At 37.2% G+C, this 20325-nt stretch overlaps 1 protein-coding gene across 8 annotated transcripts in view; it reads left to right on the top strand.

Annotated features, from left to right (window-relative positions):
- The window catches only part of PTPN13 (protein tyrosine phosphatase non-receptor type 13), a 222311-nt gene that overhangs the window by 70374 nt on the left and 131612 nt on the right, over positions 1-20325 (top strand). For all 8 annotated transcript variants that reach the window (XM_081238122.1, XM_081238124.1, XM_081238125.1 and 5 more), the window contains 2 exons: positions 11775-11953; positions 19439-19504. In XM_081238122.1, the coding sequence (XP_081094248.1) occupies positions 11775-11953; positions 19439-19504 (245 nt within the window). The remainder of the gene's footprint in view (positions 1-11774; positions 11954-19438; positions 19505-20325) is intronic.

Below are 20325 nucleotides of genomic sequence, written 5' to 3' on the forward strand. Positions count from 1 at the left end.
ACCGTAAAACCAATTTCACGTGTGTAGTTAGTTACTCAGCAAGTACAAAGTTCCTTGCTTGTAAAATTTTAAACTGATTTTTCTAAATTTGGGATCTGTGCTAACTAGAAATGCCATGCAGTAAATAGAACACTTACAGAAGATATATTCCCCAAGGAATTAAAGAAAAAAACAGTATTTTAGGATACTTTGTATCTTAAATCATCTGTATTTCTAGTATGACTTTTAGGTAAGAAATGCCCCCCAAATCCCCAAAGATCTAAAATAGAGCAATTTGAGAAGTTTGTTATTCTGAAATAGTACTTGTTATGTATGGTATGTTCCTTGTCTTCCATTGTGGGGGAAGAAGCTAAATACGTGATTGAAGATGAACTAAGTAGAGACTTTTCTTAGATATACTGTCTGCATCTGGTATCTTCAGAGTTTTATTAAATAATAGTAGCTACTACTTTTGTATTGCATTTTCTGTGTGCGAGAAACAGTTCTAAGTGCTTTTTGCATTAATCCCCACAGCAGCCTTATCTATTCAGATGAGGAAATTGAGGCACAGAGAGGCCAAGTAACTTATTTAAGATCGTAATGTAAGCTAGGATCTCAAACCTAGGATCTGAACCCAGGGATTCTGGCTTTAGTCCTAACCATTACACCTTACTGCCTCTCTTATTAAATGAGACTATATACTAAATTAATGAAGTCAGATAATAAAAGGAATGATATGAAGCTGACAGTTTGTCTTATATATTTTTAAATCTCCTAGGTGAGTTTAGAGATTTGGATGCTTAGCAAAGTCTGAGACATACTATATCAGAACATAAGTTCTTGAGGACCAAAGGCTTATAGGAGTTTATTAAATGCTGTTGAATGATTGGCTACATCAAGAAAATTTACATGATGTAAAATGTCTTTGAAGAGATGATCATTATCAATTTATATTATACAGATGTCTTTTTTCATTAATGTTTTTATTTTTAGCTGCATTGGGTATTCATTGCTACGTGTGGACTTTCTCTGGTTGCTGCAAGCAGGGGCTACTTTTCGTTGTGGTGCGCGGGCTTCTCATTGTGGTGGCTTTTCTTGTTGCAGAGCACAGGCTCTAGGCACGCGGGCGTCAGTAGTTGCAGCACGCGGGCCCTAGAGCATGCAGGCTTCAGTAGTTGTAGCGCGTGGGCTCAGTAGTTGCGGTGTGCGGGCTTTAGGGCACACAGGCTTCAGTAGTTGCGGCACACGGGCTCAGTAGTTGTGGCTCACGGGCTCTAGAGTGCAGGCTCAGTAGTTGTGGTGCATGGGCTTAAGTTGCTCTGCGGCATGTGGGATCTTCCAGGACCAGGGCTCGAACCCATGTTCCCTGCACTGGCAGGCGGATTCTCAACTACTGCGCCACCAGGGAAGCCTCTGTCTATAGACTTTTTGATGATGGCCACTCTGACCGGTGTGAGGTGATACCTCGCTGTAGTTTTGATTTGCATTTCTCTGATAATTAGTGATGTTAAGCATCTTTTCATGTGCTTTTTGGCCATCTGTATGTTTTCTTTGGAGAAATGTCTATTTAGATCTTCTGACCATTTTTTTTTTTGATTGGGTTGTTTGTTTTTTTGACACAGATCTACATGAGCTGTTTGTATATTTTGGAGACTAATCCCTTGTTGCTTGCTTAATTTGCAGCTATTTACTCCCATTCTGTGGGCCATCTTTTCATTTTGTTTATGGTTTCCTTTGCTGTGCAGAAGCATTTAAGTTTAATTAGTTTAATTAGGTCCCATTTGTTTACATGTAGGAGGTGGATCACAAAAGTTATTGCTGTGATTTATGTCAAAAAGCCTATGTTTTCCTCTAAGCGTTTTACAGTAACTGACCTTATATTTAGCTCTTTGATCCATTTGGAGTTTATTTTTGTGTGTGGTGTTAGAGAGTATACTAATTCCATTCTTTTACATGTAGCTTTCCAGTTTTCCCAGCACAACTTATTGAAGAGACTGTTTTTTCTCCATTATGTATTCTTGCCCCCTTTGTCATAGATTAATCGACAATGGGTACATGAGTTTATTTCTGGACTTTCTATCCTGTTCCATTGATCTGTATTTCTACTTTTGCATCATCTGTATCATGATGTTTTGATTGCTGTAGCTTTGTAGTATAGTCTGAAGTCAGGGAGTCTGATTTCTCCAACTCTGTTTTTCTTTCTGAGGATTGCTTTGGCTATTTGGGGTCTTTGTGTTTCCATATAAATTTTAGAATTTTTTGTTCTAGTTGTGTGAAAAATGCCATTGGTAATTTGATAGGGATTGCATTGAATCTGTAGATTGCCTTAGATAGTATAGTCATTTTGACAATATTGGGTCTTCCAATACAAGAACATGGTATATCCTTGCATCTGTTGGTGTCATCTCCAATTTCTTTCATCAGCATTTTATAGTTTTCAGAGTAGAAGTCTTTTGTCTACATAGATAGGTTTATTCCTCAGTATTTTATTCTTTTTGATACGATGGTAAATGGGATTATTTCCTTAATTTCTCTTTCTGACCTTTTGTTATTAGTATGTAGGAATACAAGAGATTTTTGTGTTTTAATTTTGTGTCCTGCAGCTTTACTGAATTTATTGATGAGCTCTAGTAGTTTTCTGGTAGCATCTTTAGGATTTTCTTTGTATAGTACCATGTCATCTGCAAATATTTGACAGTTTTACTTCCAATTTGTATTCCTTTTATTTCTTTCTTTTTAATTTATTTTAATTAATTTATTTTTGGTTGTGTTGGGCCTTTGTTGCTGCATGCAGGCTTTCTCTAGTTGTGGTGAGCGGGGGCTACTCTTCGTTGCAGTGCACAGACTTCTCATTGCGATGGCTTCTCTTGTTGTGGAGCACGGGCTCTAAGCATGCGGGCTTCAGTAGTTGTGGCTCACAAGCTCTAGAGCGCAGGCTCAGTAGTTATGGCACATGGGCTTAGTTGCTCCACAGCATGTGGGAGCTTCCTGGACCAAGGCTCGAACCTGTGTCCCCTGCATTGGTGGGCGGATTCTTAACCACTGCAACACCAGGCAAGTCCTCCTTTTATTTCTTTTCCTTCTCTGATTGCCATGGCAAGGACTTCCAAAACTGTGTTGAATAAAAGTGGTGACAGTGGACGTCCTTGCCTTGTTCCTGATCTTACAGGGAATGCTTTCAGCTTTTCACTGTTGAGAATGATGTTAGCTATGGGTTTGTCATATATGCCTTTTATTATGTTGAAGTAAGTTCCCTCTATTCCCACTTTCTGGAGACCTTTTATCATAAATTGGTGTTGAATTTTGTCAGAAGCTTTTTCTATATGTATTGAGATGATCATATGGTTTTTATTCTTCAGTTTGTTAATGTGGTCTATCACACTGATTTGCAGGTTTTGAAGAACCATTGCATCTCTAAGATAAATCCTACTTGATCATGGTGTATGATCCTTTTAATGTATTGTTGGATTTGGTTTGCTAGTATTTTGTTGAGTATTTTTGCATCTATGTTCATCAGTGATATTGGCCTGTAATTTTCTTTTTTTGTGGTATCTTTGTCTGGTTTTGGTATCATGGTGATGGTGGCCTCATAGAATGGCCCTGGGAGTGTTCCTTTTCTGCAATTTTTGAAAGAGTTTGAGGAGAGGTGTTAGCTCTTCTCTAAATGTTTGATAGAATTCACCTGTGAAGCCATCCGGTCCTGGACTTTTGTTTGTTGGGAGTTTTTTAATTACAGTTTCAATTTCAGTACTTGTGATTGGTCTGTTCATATTTTCTATTTCTTCCTAGTCTGGTCTTAGAAGGTTGTATCTTTCTAAGAATTTGTCCATTTCTTCTTGGTTGTCCATTTTATTGGCATATAGTTGTTTGTAGCAGTCTCTTACGATCCTTTGTATTTCTGTGGTGTCCATTGTAACTTCTCCTTTTTCATTTCTAATTTTATTGATTTGAGTCCTCTCCTTTTTTTTCTTGGTGAGTTGCAGTGAACCTTAAACAGTTTATCACAAAGCTTTACTATCAAGAAAATGTTAAAATATAGGGGAAATATTCTAAACCATATTTTTTTCTGTTTGTACATTGTTACACCAGATGATTGATTTTCCACTGTCTGTGTGTGTATTTTTATGCACACATGAACTGAATTTTTGAGAGAATTCTGTATCATAGAATGACTTCATCAGATCCTTCAGAGTTTGAAACAGTGGCCTCTGCATAGATTTTTGCCAAGTACTATAATAGAACATATATGTGCTTAGATAGGCAAAGGGACTTTTCAGGTCAAAATGGTTTTGTTGTTGTTCTAAGTGTTTTAGATGATTTGCTGATACTTTCAATTGTTTTGCCTCATCATGTTTGTTATCCAGTTATGATCATTTCTCTAATTTTTATACTGTAACTGGAAGGCCAAGAAAATTAAATGAAGGGGACAATCTAAAGGAAATGGTAAGACCCCTCAGTGGGGGGGAAACATATAGGTATGGGGCTTAGTTTAAGGGAACATTGGAAAGAAACTCTAAGATGTTTCTTTGCATATCAAATTTCTGCTTATTTATAACTTTGCCTCTAACTGCTTGAAATTGTGATTAAGCAACTTTCTCTGTGGAATGTTTGGAAAAGTCTTTAAATAGAATCATTTGAGTCCTGGAATCAGTTCACATCAGATTTACTTTTAAACAATAATAGCATTCTTGAGGACAGTCATCACACAACTAAAACATTATGGGACACCAAATTACAAGCTTCTGGAATTCCATTTTTAAATATTCTTTTGTTAGCATTCTTTGAAGGATTTTGAATACATTTGCTTTAAATTCCTTTCTTTTAGTTAGAGAAGGAGGGTGAATTAGACTGATTGTAGCCATGACTCTAAATTTCCTCACTTGAAGGTTTGCATGACCCTTTACAGTTATTGAAAAATATATTTTGTGGTTTGTTTTCTGAAGAATGGAGCACTTAAATGTGTGTGTGCTTTGGGAATTTGACAACAGTGTAGTTTGTTGTCACAGCTGCTTTAGCTTTATTACAAGACATTTAAAAATCACATTTGAAAACAACAAAAATATCTGTGTCATTTATTTGTATGTGTGTTTTTTAACAAGTAAAAATATGACCCACGTTGGTAATTCTGTTTCTCACTGCTCTCTACCATTCCTGTGCTCCAAATTCTTGGAGTTTGTTCCTTGTACAAACTTAATAATTTCCTGACCATAGGCCTTTGCTTTGGCTGTTTCTTCTCTTTGGAATCTCCCTCTTAACCATGGTCAAATCTTACTTGTCTTAAAGAACCACAAATATTGAAAAAACTTAATTCTCTCTTCATTGTAACTGAAGTAATTTCCTCTAAATTTCCTTTTGTATTGTCTTTTAAATACCTTATACTTTTTATCTTGTATTTATTTATGAATACATTTTATCTCCCCTATAAAACTATGGACTCTATGAACAAATGACTTGTAATTTTGAGAATATTATGTTTAAATATATAGTACTTAAAATAAGGGTATACTTTAGATGTTCAGTAAAAACAGAAACAAAAACCCATTGTATAAAGCAAAAGTTGAAAGATACAGTTCTTGTCAGAGTATTAGTTTTGCTGATCTTCATTGTGCTAATAAGTGAGTAAACCTCTTAATTTCAAGGCGATAAGCAATTATAGATTACTTTCACCTTCAACAGTTTCTGTTCTGTGCTACCCTGTCAAGGAGAGGGTAGGGTCAGTCTGTTGCCTGGGACGAGGAGGAGGAGTGCAGCAAGCTCTTTTCAGATCTGAGTGGATACCAGTACCAAGAATGACAGGACAAGACATAGCATTTAGACTTCTGGATGGCATTCATGCTTCTGTGTTAGCTGTGATCCCTAATAATGTATAAATTCAAATGGTAACAGATATACCAGAAATCATAATTCTGTCCCCAAATAAGGATGACAGGAATTAGGCATGAGAGTTAGAATCCCATCCTCCTCTCTTAGGTTCAGCAAGCTGGAAGAAAAGACTGAGAAGGAGCAATTGGTCTTAAAGTTGGAGTACCCCACAGCACTGTCCAATGTCCTTGATTTCTTTTCTATCTTAACTCACTTTTTGGTCATCTCATCCAGTATAAGGCTTTCAGTACCATCTATTAGACCAGTAACTCCCCAATTCAGACCTTTCTCCCAAACTTGAGATCCAACTGCATATTTGACACCTCCATTTGAATATCTAACAGATATCTTAAACTTAATAGGTCCCAAAGTAAAGTTCTAATTACTACCACTATCTCCCAGCTCCTACCTCAGCAACCTATGCTATTCTTACAGTCTTCTTACTCTCAGTTGATGACACTCCATCCTTACTGTTCCTGAGACCAAACCCTTGGAATCATCCTGATTCCCCTCTTTCTCTCACTCCACATCCAGTCTGTCAGGAAATTTTGTTGTCACTACCTCTAGATACACTTGCATTCCAACAGGTTCTCACTACCACTGTGGTTCCAGGCCATCATCATCTCATAACAGATATTAATTCATTGCCTTCTGAATTGGTCTCCTAGTGTTTGTTCCGTTTAGTTGCTAATTTGAAAAGAACTGATTACAGACTATTTTATTATGTCCATGACATGTGAAATCTCAATATTTTGAATAGCATCCTTTGGCGAAGAAAATATTCTTCTGCCTTGTTTGAGTTCTTCTCTGGCTGGATTCTGTGGTATTTGTAAATTTATTTATTTGATTTTTATTTTTGGTTGTGTTGGGTCTTCGTTGCTGCACACGGGCTTTCTCTAGTTGCGGCGAGTGGGGGCTACTCTTCGTTGCGGTGCGTAGGCTTCCCATTACAGTGGCTTCTCTTGTTGCGGAGAACAGGCTCTAGGTGTACAGGCTTCAGTAGTTGTGGCTCGCAGGCTCTAGAGCACAGGCTCAGTAGTTGTGGTGCACGGGCTTAGTTGCTCCGCAGCATGTGGGATCTTCCCGGACCAGGGCTAGAACCCGTGTCCCCTGCATTGGCAGGTGGATTCTTAACCACTGCACCACCAGGGAAGCCCCGATTCTGTGGTATTTGTGCATGAGATATCCAAGAAGAAGCTTTTAAAAGATGATGTGGGGGAGGATCTTCAAGATGGTGGAGGAGTAAGATGTGAAGATCACCTTCCTCCCCACAAATACATCAAAAGTATATCTGCATGTGGAACAACTCCTACAGAAAATCTACTGAATGCTGGCAGAAAACCTCAGACTTCCCAAAAGGCAAGAAAATCCCTACGTACCTGGCTGTTAGGCTGACAGGGTCTTGGTGCTCCGGCTGGGTGTCAGGACTGAGCCTCAGAGGAAGGAGAGCTGAGTTCAGGACGTTGGACTACCAGAGACCTCCAGGCCCTATGTAATATCAGTCGGTGAGAGCTCTTCCAGAGATCTCCATCTCAACGCTAAGACCCAGCTCCACTCAACGACCAGCAAGCTCCAGCTCCATGGGGCTGGACACCCCATGCCAAACAACTAGCAAGACAGGAACACAACCCCATCCATTAGCACAGAGGCTGCCTAAAATCATAATAAAGTCACAGACACCCCAAAACACACCACTGGACGTGGTCCTGCCCACCAGAAAGACAGGATCCAGCCTCATCCACCAGAACACAGGCACCAGTCCCCTCCACCGGGATGCTTACACAACCCACTGAACCAACCTCACCCACTGGGGGAAGACACCAAAAACAACAGGAACTACAAACCTGCAGCCTGCAAAAAGGAGACCCCAGGCAAAGTAAGTTAAGCAAAATGAGAAGACAGAGAAATACACAGCAGATGAAGGAGCAAGGTAAAAACCCACCAGACCTAACAAATGAAGAGGAAATAGGCAGTCTACCTGAAAAAGAATTCAGAGTAATGACAGTAAAGATGATCCAAAATCTTGGAAAAAGAATGGAGAAAATACAAGAAATGTTTAACAAGGACCTAGAAGAGCTAAAGAGCAAACAAACAATGATGAACAACACAATAAATGAAATTAAAAATTCTCTAGAAGGAATCAGTAACAGAATAACTGAGGCAGAAGAATGGATAAGTGAGCTTGAAGATAAAATAGTGGAAATAACTACTGCACAGCAGAATAAAGAAGAATGAAAAGAATTGAGGGCAGTCTCAGAGACCTCTGGGGCAACAATAAACGCACCAACATTCGAATTATTGGGGTCCCAGAAGAAGAAGAGAAAAAGAAAGGGACTGAGAAAATATTTGAAGAGATTATAGTTGAAAACTTCCCTAATATGGGAAAGGAAATAGTCAATCAAGTCCAGGAAGCACAGAGAGTCCCATGTAGGATAAATCTAAGGAGAAACACGCCAAGACCCATATTAATCAAACTGTCAAAAATTAAATACAAAGAAAAAATATTAAAAGCAGCAAGGGAAAAGCAACAATAACATACAAGGGAATCCCCATAAGGTTAACAGCTGATCTTTCTGAAGAAACTCTGAAAGCTAGAAGGGAGTGGCAGGATATATTTAAAGTGATGAAAGGGAAAAACCTACAACCAAGATTACTCTACCCAGCAAGGATCTCATTCAGATTTGACAGAGAAATTAAAACGTTTACAGACAAGCAAAATCTAAGAGAATTCAGCACCACCAAGCCAGCTTTACAACAAATGTAAAAGGAACTTCTCTAGGCAGGAAACACAAGAGAAGGAAAAGACCTACAAAAACAATCCTGAAACAATTAAGAAAATGGTAATAGGAGCATACGTATTGATAATTACCTTAAATGTAAATGGATTAAATGCTCCAACCAAATGATATAGACTGGCTGAATGGATACAAACACAAGACCCGTGTATATGCTGTCTACAAGAGACCCACCTGAGACCTAGGGACACATACTGTATGAAAGTGAGGGGATTGAAAAATATACTCCATGCAAATGGAAATCAGAAGAAAGCTGGAGTAGCAATTCTCATATCAGACAAAATAGACTTTAAAATAAAGACTATTACAAGAGACAAAGAAGGACACTACATAATGTTCAAGGGATCAATCCAGGAAGAAGATACAGCAATTGTAAATATTTATGCACTCAACACAGGAGCACTTCAAAACATAAGGCAAATGCTAACAGCCATAAAAGTGGAAATCGACAGTAACACAATCATAGTAGGGGACTTTAACACCCCACTTTCACCAATGGACAGGTCATCCAAAATGAAAATAAATAAGGAAACACAAGCTTTAAATGATACATTAAACAAGATGGACTTAATGGATATTTATAGAACATTCCATCCAAAAGCAACAGAATACACTTTTTTCTCAAGTGCTTATAAAACATTCTCCAGGATAGATCATATCTTAGGTCACAAATCAAGCCTTGGTAAATTTTAAAAAATTAAAATCATACCATGTATCTTTTCTGACCGCAATGCTATGAGACTAGATATCAATTACAGGAAAAAAACTAAAAAATACAAACACATGGAGGCTAAACAATACACTACTCAGTAACCAAGAGATCACTGAAGAAATCAAAGAGGAAATCAAAAAATACCTAGAAACAAATGACAGTGAAAACACAACGACCCTAACCTAGAGGGAAGTTTATAGCAATACAATTCTACCTCAAGGGACAAGAAAAATCTCAAGTAAAAGACAGTGTGTAAAGTGGCTGTGAAAGGCAACAGTATACCTAAGCTTAACAGCTGTGATGATTCATTGAAACATATTTTGCCATGAGAATTCTGAGTCGAAGTTCTTAGCAACCTGATGTGTGGTTGAGTAGGAATGTGAGGACCACTGGTCTGTAACTCGGACTCAGGGCTACATAAGATATGCTGACTGATTAAAGATGCATTCAACACATTTTTCTTCCTTGACACAGTTGTTAAAGACATGTTTAAAATTCATAAGAATGCAGGAGGATGTACAGTTGGCTTTTTAATCTTCAAAGGAGAAATGAATTTTAATAGTTTACTTTTTTATCAGCGTAAGTCAAGTTCTGATGATCAGAATCTTGACCATAGGTAGAGGTTAAAAAGTCAGAAAGGATGGATGATTCACTTCTAATGAAAGTTGTTTTTAGGAAAGCATAGATACTGTATGTTTGATAAACTATTCTATAGACTTCTGTCAGTTTCTTATGATTTGACTTAGAGAGCAGTGTAACACATTCAGATTGAATAATCATGGCATTGGTGGGCAACGGCCGTCTGTGACCTTCCTATAGAGATTTCTTGCGTCTGTAACTCAGTTTTATTTAACATTTACCTTAAAACCTATTTTAATTTCCTTTTGAAATGGGAGGTCAAATAATATTCCTTCTAATAAGTCTGTTTTGTTGAGCCCACTGTATAGCTTTACTTTTAGAGGAGGCCTGCTGAAATCTAAGGACTTTTTTTTTTTTTAATACTCTTAAACTGAGCTCTTAGGCACCCATAAAGACAAACATCAAAACATAGCAAAATTAGAGGCCACATTGGTCACATTTGGTAGCACAGAGCTGCCTGAAATTCTACTGAAATAATGAATAAATGCATACAAGACTATATATATCTTGATGCAAAAAGGAGACTTTCGGGCTTCCCTGGTGGTGCAGTGGTTGAGAGTCTGCCTGCTAATGCAGGGGACACGGGTTCGAGCCCTGGTCTGGGAGGATCCCACATGCCGCGGAGCAACTAGGCCCGTGAGCCACAACTACTGAGCCTGCGCGTCTGGAGCCTGTGCTCCGCAGAATAGAGGCTGCGATAGTGAGAGGCCCGCACACCGTGATGAAGAGTGGCCCCCGCTTGCCACAACTAGAGAAAGCCCTCGCACAGAAACGAAGACCCAACACAGCAAAAATAAATAAATTAATTAATAAACTCCTATCCCCAACATCTTCTTTAAAAAAAAAAAATTTCATTGTAGTTGGAAACTACTAATTCTAAATCTGATGAATTATCAAAGGAATTATTTTCTATCAGTTTCAGAACATTCAGAACACTGTAGTCTAAATCAGAGAATCTTAACCTGGGGTCCATAAACAGGCTCTAAGGATATCCATGAACACATATATATATATTCATTCATTCATTCATTTATTTATTTATTTATGGCTGCCTTGGGTCTTCATTGCTGCACGTGGGCTTTCTCTAGTTGCGCCGAGTGGGGGCTACTCTTCGTTGTGGTGCACGAGCTTCTCATTGCAGTGGCTTCTCCTGTTGCGGAGCATGGGCTCTGGGCACACGGGCTCAGTAGTTGTGGCTTGCAGGCCCTAGAGCACAGGCTCAGTAGTTGTGGCTTAGTTGCTCCACGGCATGTGGGATCTTCCTGGGCCAGGGCTCGAACCCATGTCCCCTGCATTGGCAGGTGGATTCTTAACCACTGCACCACCAGGGAAGTCCCCAAACACCGGGTTTTATATTTATGGGCAGTTTTCTTGAAATCCTCTCTCAACCATAGTGTTTACCAAATCCTCAAAGGAATCCATGAACCACCCTCCACCCAACAAAATGTAAGAACTGTTGATTCTTATTCATATCTCTTTATCACTGTGATAAATATTTGAACCAGTATAGTCTTATGACTGACAATGAAAGTTCTCTATTTCTAGTTTCTAAGATCTGCCATCTAGTCTAAGTTTGAAAGACTAAACCAAATCAAGGCATTGTTGTTAATAATGCTAGCAGTATTAGGTGTATGAAACCCACTCTCATTTTGTAGCATGTTGATTTGGTGTATGTAACTGCACATATATATGAATATGCTGGGGTATTCATTTATGTGATCTATAATCACTTAATTTTAAGCATTTATCTTTCTTTTTTCTTTTCATTCCGTATGGTTACAAACCAGTAAGCATAGCTGATCCTGCTGCCCTTGGCTTCATCATTTCTCCATGGTCTCTGCTATTGCTGCCATCTGGTAGTGTGTCATTTACAGATGAAAATATTTCCAGTCAGGATCTTCGAGCATTCACTGCACCAGAGGTTCTTCAAAATCAATCACTAACTTCTCTCTCTGATGTTGAAAAGGTAACATTAAGTCTTTTTTGCTTTATTTTGTTTTTTGTTTTGGTGGGGGTAGGAAAAGTAGACACTGGGCTACCTTCAACCCTCTGGAAAATATCCATTGAATTTAAAATGATCATGTAATCACTTATGTGTGGAATCTAAAAAATACAACAAATTAGTGAATATAACAAAAAAGAATCAAACTCACAGATATAGAAAACAAATTGGTAGTTACCAGTGGGGAGAGGGAAAAGGAGAGGGGAGTAAGAGGTGCAAACTATTAGGTATAAAATAGGGTACAACATGAGGAATATAGCCAAATATTTTATAATAACTATAAATGGAGCCTAACCTTTGAAAATTGTGAATCACTGTATTGTACACCTGTAACTTATATAATATTGTACAGTAACTGTACTTCAATTAAAAAATAAAATAAAATGATCATGTATTCCAAGAAGTTCATATTTAAAAATTCAAAGTAGTTTTATAAAAATGTATGGATCTAAGAAAAAATATGAAAAAAAATGTGAGCCATTATTAATTCATGTTTTAAAATACTTATTAAATGCCTGCTCTGTATAAAATACTGTGCTTGGGAGGAAGATACAAAAATAACTGGACCTTCCTTCCTTCCTTCCTTCTTCCCTCCCTCCCTCCCTCCCTTCCTTCCTTCCTTCCCTCCCTCCCTCCCTCACTTCTTTCCTACTTCCCTCCTTCCTTCTCTCTTTCCTTCTCTTTTTTTCTTTCTCTCTCTCTTATTATTTGTCAATTTGATGGTTTTACAGTAGCAACTATCTGGTTAACTTTTTATTAATTAAATAGACCTTCTAATATATTTATAGCCTTTTTGGTGAGTTTTTCTAAGATGCTTAAAGAATTTTAAGATTTATTTTTCAGTCTTTGTATTTTATGTCAACACTTTCTCATGTGGAAAATATTTTAAAAATTTGTTAATGATTATATATATACACATATATGTATATCTATAATATAAGGCAAATTGAAATGAATGCTATATAGAGGGATAAAGTAGTTTGGAAGTTTCGAAGAGAAGCAATTTCTAATTTAGAATGATACCGCAGAGAAGGTAGCATTTGTGTTGAGCTACAAAGAGTGAGTAGAATTTAGAAAATTGAAAATAGGTAGAAATGGGGATTCCCCTCAGGGTTGCTATGATGTGTAATGCTAAGGGGTAGGAAATTGTCCACTGTGATAGGGGAATGTTTGATCAGACTGGCTGGGCTGTAGCATTAGCTACCTGGAAGGCTGTGGTTAAAGGGAGACTATAGGTCAGAATGAAGAACACTTTGAATGCCAGAACTTGAGACTTTCTTCTCGGGCATATTTTTAGGAGAGTGATATGATATAATTTGTTATTTCAGAGGGTAAGTTTGATGAAAGTGGATAACTAGGTGAGATGAAAGATTATGTAAGAATCTAACTGGGACACTTTAATAATCTCGGGGAAAGATCTAAAAATCATGCAATGCCGTGGAACTATAGAGGTGAGGATAATGGGGTTATAGTGGAAGCAAACCTGACAGAGTTTGGACAGTTGATTTGGTGAAACAATGAAGATGGAAATGTTTATGATAGGAATATCCAGTCTGAGGATGGTAATGCCATTAACATCAGAAGATCTAATTTCATTGTCAATGCTATGAAAAGAAATTTTGGAACAAATATATATATATTGTGTGTAGCAAGCTGTGATAATTTAGATAGGGAACTTTGGAGAATTCAGAATTTGCTGTGAATATCATTTGCCATAATCAATGCATATAGGTTCAAAAATTAACCTAATAATTTCCTAATAGTAAAATTGTGAAATCAAAAAGTATGTGCATTTAAATTTTTGACATATGGTTGACCCTTGAACAACGCCAGTTTGAACTGCATGGGCCTACTTACTCAGTTAACTACAGATTCCTTAACAAAACATAGAAAACCTCTCCAGAGTCTGATTCCAACCATATTTCAACTCCTCTCTTTCAGAGGCACAAGTTGTAGTCAGTGATTATTAAACAGGTTTTATGCTTTGTGGCTTCACTCTTTTGTAGAACAGTGCTCTTCTGCATTTCTACATGTCCACATCCTATGTACCAACCATTCTTTCAATCAGCATCTATTGAGAACTTATATATTCTACACTATATTAGGCCATAGGGTTACAAAGGTGAATAAGAAATAGTCCTGGGACTTCCTTGGTGGCGCAGTGTTTAAGAATCTGCCTGCCAATGCAGGGGACACAGGTTCGAACCCTGTTCCGGGAAGATCCCACATGCCGCGGAGCAACTAAGCCCGTGTGCCACAACTTCTGAGCCTGAGCTCTAGAGCCCATGTTCCGCAGCAAGAGAAGCCACCGCAATGAGAAGCCCGCACACCGCAACGAACAGTAGCCCCTCCTCGCCGCCCGCATGCAGCACTGAAGACCCAATGCAGCCAAAAATAAATAAATACATTAAAAAAAAAAAAGAAATAGTCCTTAACCTCAAAGGGCCAGCAGTGTAATGGACAGATAGACAAAAAGAAATTAATGATAGTAATAATAATAGTAATGGAAATATATACAGTAATGGTGGATCTGTACAAAATATTAAGAGAACGTAGAGAGGGGACACATAACCTACATTCAAACCTCAGCTTAAACTCTCCCTGCTTTAAATTTCTTCTATAATCAGAAGTAATCTTGTCCTTTTGGATTTCCTTAGCACAAATGTACCACTTCTACTTTGTTTAATAGATGCATACATCTATATTCATATAGCTTTCTTCTTAGAGTTCTGATTCTAGGAAAGGTACAACAGATTAAAGCTGTGGTTTTGAATCAGAGGCCGCTTTACCTTCCAGTGGACAGCTGGCAATGTCTTGAGACATTTTTAGTTGTCATAACCGGTGCAGGGGGGCAGGGGGAGGAGGAGGAAGGTAGTTCTACTGGCATCTAGTGAGTAGAGGCCAGGGGTACTACTGTTATCCTACACAGGATAAATATCCACAGACTGCTGTCCACAGGAAAGATCCCAAACGTCAGTAGTACAGAGGAGTATAAGCCCTGGTTTAGAGGTCAAGAATATGGCTCTGGAGCCAGAATTTGAATCCCGCCCCTAGCACTTAACTACCTGTGTGACCTTGGACAAAAGTTACTTTCTCTCTCTGTAGTTATTGAATAAGCTGAAGTATAAACTCTAAGCTTGACACACAGTAAACGTTATGTACATGCTTGCTGTTGATATTCTTATGTATTAGTATATGGTAGTAGTATTGATCCAGAATGAGATATTTATATTTTACCACAATCCCGAGCTTAGTGACTTTCAGAAAAAATGTTGAACGACTAAATGGATAGTTAATTAGCTCTTCTATAAATGCTATCTTCTGGAACCAGTTCCTTTATCATTTAACCCTGTGTATGAATCATCATTATCAAAAGCAGCCACTTCTACAAGAAACCACCCTGGCTTGCTATTACACTAAGGGAAGGGAATAGATTTTCTCTGTGCTATCCATCAGGAACAGATAGGTACTGAGATCTTTGATACAAATAGGGCCTTGGCAAAGATCACAAAGCAAAAAATTCCCTTGGAAGCTAAATAAATATGCAGTAGAAGTGAGAGGCAGATCAAAACCTTTTTTTAAAAAAAAACTTCTAATGCCTGACTTCTTTTAATCCCTGGGCTTACCAATCTTTAATAGAAGATATTCATTAGTTGTATTATATAGGCCATCATATTCTCCTTTTTTTCTGCTTATGTAAAAACTGAAGAAACATATGAAGGCCAAATACTTGCCTGTTTTTGAATAACCACTCCTTGTATGACCTTCTCCTTTCCATATAATGACTGTAACTAAACTATAACCCATTCATTGCTATTTATCAACCAGGTGAACTAAGTGCTCTCAGTGGTATTGCAGCGTTACTGTGTTAATTTAGTTACACCTTAGTATCACTGATCTCCTTTCTGCCTGTATCTTTTCAGGTTGCATCAACAGTAAAAACTCTAAGCTTATGAATAATGTATATGGAAGTATTATCCATGTTTACTTTACAGATTATTTTGGAATAAATGTAAAAGTAAAGCATTTTTCTTTGTATACTGTACAAACTTTTTCTCAAATATTAATAATATTTCTCTAATATTAGATACCAGATATTATTATACATTAACAAAGATCTGATGTACCTGGAGTTATTTACTTAACAAAATTTTAAATGATTTTTAAAATATTAAAAATTCTGAACCCATAAAGCACTATCTAATAAAATAGCAACTATCATTTCTGCATGTTTTTTCTATATAGAGATATTTCATATCTATATGTATTAAGCAGGGGTCTCCAGAGAAACTGGATCAATATGATATGTGTGTTTGTGTGCATGCGGGCGTGTGTGTGTATATAAAGAGAGACTTATTAGCTCATGTACTTATGGAGGCAGACAAGTCCCAAGATCTGCAAGGTGAGCCGGCAAGCTGGAGACCCAGGAGAGCCAATGGTGTAGTTCTGGTCTGAGAACCAGGTGAACTGAGGGTGTAGTTCCACTCTGAAGGCCAACAGGCTCAGGACCCAGGAAGAGCTGGTATTTCAGATCAAATCCAAAGGCAACAAAAAGTTGATGTCCTAGTTTGAAGGCAGTCAGACAGAAAGAGTTCTTTCTTACCTGGGGGTGGGTAAACTATTTTGTTCTCTTCAGGCCTTCAAATAATTGGCTGAGGACCACCTATATTGGGGAGAGCAGTCTGCCTTGCTCAGTTTACTTGCATCCAAAAACACTCTCACAGAAACACCCAGAATAATGTTTGACCAAATATCTACGCATCCCATGGTCCAGTCAAGTTGACACATAAAATTAATCATTATACTATATACATAAATGATCAACAGATGTATAATTTTATAACCTAGTTTTAAAAATGATGTTAATAATTTTATATAGTCTTATATAAAATTATTAAAATAAAATAACTCAATTAGCCTCCTGACAAGTAAATGTAGTAAACAATCTTAAAATACTACCAGTATCTCAAAGGATCACAAATCAAAATTAATTTATTAAGAGAAATATGTTTGAGTATGCAATTAGTCATTTTTGCTAAAGGTATGAAAAATGTTTTTCATATATGAGACTCTTTGAAAAGGTGTTCCCATGTGAGGTTCCTTGAATTCTAAACAGAAATATGATACAAATAGCCTACATCATGCTGCCTTGAACTTTATGCGCACTTAATTGAATTCAGTAGGCATGTATTGAATATCTGTTATGTACAAGTTCTGTGTTAACTGCTAAGAGGGATATTAAGATGTGTTAAAAAGGCTTTCTCAAGGAAGACAAACAAGGACACATCTTAACTGTTACAGGTAGTATTAGTTAACTGTTTCATTAGAGATACAAATGAAATAATAACTATCATATAAGAGAGAATGCTTTATCCTGTTTGCGAAGGTTTATATAGCAACATAATAGATAACATCATCTCTGGACTATCAGTAATGGGTGGAACTTTTATTGACAGATGAAAACAGAAGTTCTTGGTAGGAAGAACTGCTCAAGAAGCACTGGGAAAGAGGAAGATTTATTTTGCCAACAGAGAATTATATAGTAGTTCTGAAGTGTTAAGTGTGATAGAGGAAGGAGTGATAATTGAATGAAAACTTAAAAACTTGTCTGGAAAATGGAGCTAGAGGCAGGTCAGAGTGAGCCTTGCATATCATCATAAAGAATTTGGAGTTTTGAAAATTGGGAGCCATGAAAATATTTGAAAAGAGGAACAACTAATCTGTAATTTAGGAATAATTTAGGAGGCAATACTAGGAATAGATTAAAATGCTGTGAGATTGTAAAGATACCCAGTTTTATTTGTATTTACCTCACCTATATCTAAAGAGGATTTGAGACAGTTTGTATAATTAAAAAATACAGGTGAGAAAATAAGGGCAAAATGAAAAGAAAAAATAAAGACAAGAAAATAAGATGGCCCTGGAGTAAGATTGGTGCAAAAAAAGTGCTTGTGGTAAGATTATTCAGTACTGGTAGAGATGGGCTAAAAGTCTAGCTCTGAAATCGCTTAACAGGAGAACTGGAAAATGATTACTTATAAGGATTAACTGTCCTCACTTCAGGCTGATAATCTTGCTCCCTGTTTCACAGGGGGAAAAAAGTAGAAGCGATCAGGAGACTTCTCCCAAGATCCCACAACTGGACTACCTACATAAATTTTCATATTCTTTGCTTCCCTACTTCAGAAGAACTGTGACAGAGGTGTCAAGCCAACTCCTTCATTTGTGCATTAGCTTCCACTTCCTCCCGCTTACTCAGCAGTGTTCTCCCAACAGTCTCCTCTCTCTCCTGCGGTTCCAGTTTTCCCTGTTGGATCATTCCTACCAGCATAAAAATATGTTGTCCTTTTTTCAGTCTTTAAGAAGCAAACAAACAAAAAGGAATCTTTTCTGACCCAACTTTTTTCTCTATCTACTACTACCCCATCCATTCTTAGTAAGAGAAATGCTAATCAAAACTGCAATGAGGGCTTCCCTGGTGGCACAGTGGTTGAGAGTCCGCCTGCCGATGCAGGGGACACGGGTTTGTGCCCCGTTCCGGGAAGATCCCACATGCCGCGGAGCGGCTGGGCCCGTGAGCCATGGCCGCTGAGCCTGCACGTCCGGAGCCTGTGCTCTGCAACGGGAGAGGCCACAACAGTGAGAGGCCTGCGTACCGCAAAAAATAAAAATAAAAAAATAAAAAAAACTGCAATGAGATTTTTTTTCTCTTTTCAGTTTGGTAAAAATCCAAATCTTCATAACACATTCTATGAATAAGGCTTGTGAAAAAATCATATATTGCTGGTAGAAATGCAAAATGATAAAACCTCTGTGGGGAAAATCTGACAAAATGTATCAAAACTATAGATGATTTACTCTTTTATTCATAATCTAAGAGAGTCAATTCAAGAGGAATACCTGCATGTACAAAATGACATCACAAGGCTGTTTGCTAAAACATTATTTATAATAGCAAAAGTTTAGGAAAATTCTAATTGCCCATTAATAACAGATCAGTTAAGTAAACAATGCTATAGCCACAAAATGGAGTTCTATGCAGCAGTAAAAAGAATGAGATCTCTAAACATTGATATGGAAATGCCTGTCATGTTAAACTAAAACTGCAAGGTGTCGAGTATTTTTTTAAATTTCTGACCTTTTGTAAAAGAAGGGGAAAGTAAGACTATTCATATTTGCTTGAGCTTTCATAAAGAAACTTTAAGTAAGAACTAATAAAAATGATTACTCATAGCAGACAGTCTAGAAAGTTGGGGGGTAGGGGGAGTCTGTTCTGATCATTTCCAGTCTTATTTTCTGTTTTAAGCTCTCACATACTTTAATGTAAAATATGAATGATGATTTTCTTAAATCATGTGTTGCACTTTCTTTGGAGCAAAGTCATGAATATATAGTACTTGCTAAATTAAGTTTTTACATAAAATGATTTTTTTAAAATTCTGTTTCTAGATCCATATTTATTCTCTTGGAATGACATTGTATTGGGGGGCTGATCATGAAGTACCTCAGAGCCAAGTAAGTCAAGTTGTCACATTTGTACAACTTTACACTTTTTAAGAAGTTCTGTGTATTTATGTGTTCTACAGTGTGTTGTCAGGCACACCAGTGTTTATACAGGTTGTTCACATTAATAATGTCACACTCTCAGAATGAAATAATAAAGTACTAAAGAAATTATTTTTCTTAGACTGTTCTTAGAATTATAGCAGTCACTACCTGTTTCAACAGTTCACTCTGTGAAATATAGTAGCCTCTTCAAAATTATAGCGAGAGAAATGGGAGTCCACTTTATTTCTTTTAATTTAATGACTGATAAAGGGGGATTGTAAATTTCTTTGATGATTCATTCTTGAACAGAAAGTGATAACCTTTTTTGATGCAAAAACTATAGGAATAATAGTAGCTGTAACTATGTCTCAGAGTTTATACTTCATTACTTTTTCTCTTGTCGCTTCAAAATCATACTTCACTACTCCTGCAGCAGCAGACACAGATATTAAAGTAACACTTTGTGGGGTCTTAGGCTCTGATGATCATTGGGCTGCTTCTAGTCTTTATTTTCTAAAATAACTGATTTCCGGAAGACACAATAGTAAACATAGTAATAAATATAATCAAAAAATTAAAAATAACTATTTCATCAAAGATGTAGCATACAGAATTGTGTCATTTTAGGCATTTAGAACTCCAAACAAAAGCAACTAGGTGTGTTTTGGGTTTTTTTTTTTTTATCAAATTAAGAAGCAGTAAGTATTTTAGGCTTTTATTATAAAATTCAGACATCTTAAGATCCATGAAAAATGAATGATAGTCTTCAACTTGGTTTGGTTTCATTT

Source organism: Mesoplodon bidens, assembly GCF_964165515.1.
Source record: "Mesoplodon bidens genome assembly, chromosome: 1".
In the NCBI taxonomy this organism is placed as follows: Eukaryota; Metazoa; Chordata; class Mammalia; order Artiodactyla; family Ziphiidae; genus Mesoplodon; species Mesoplodon bidens.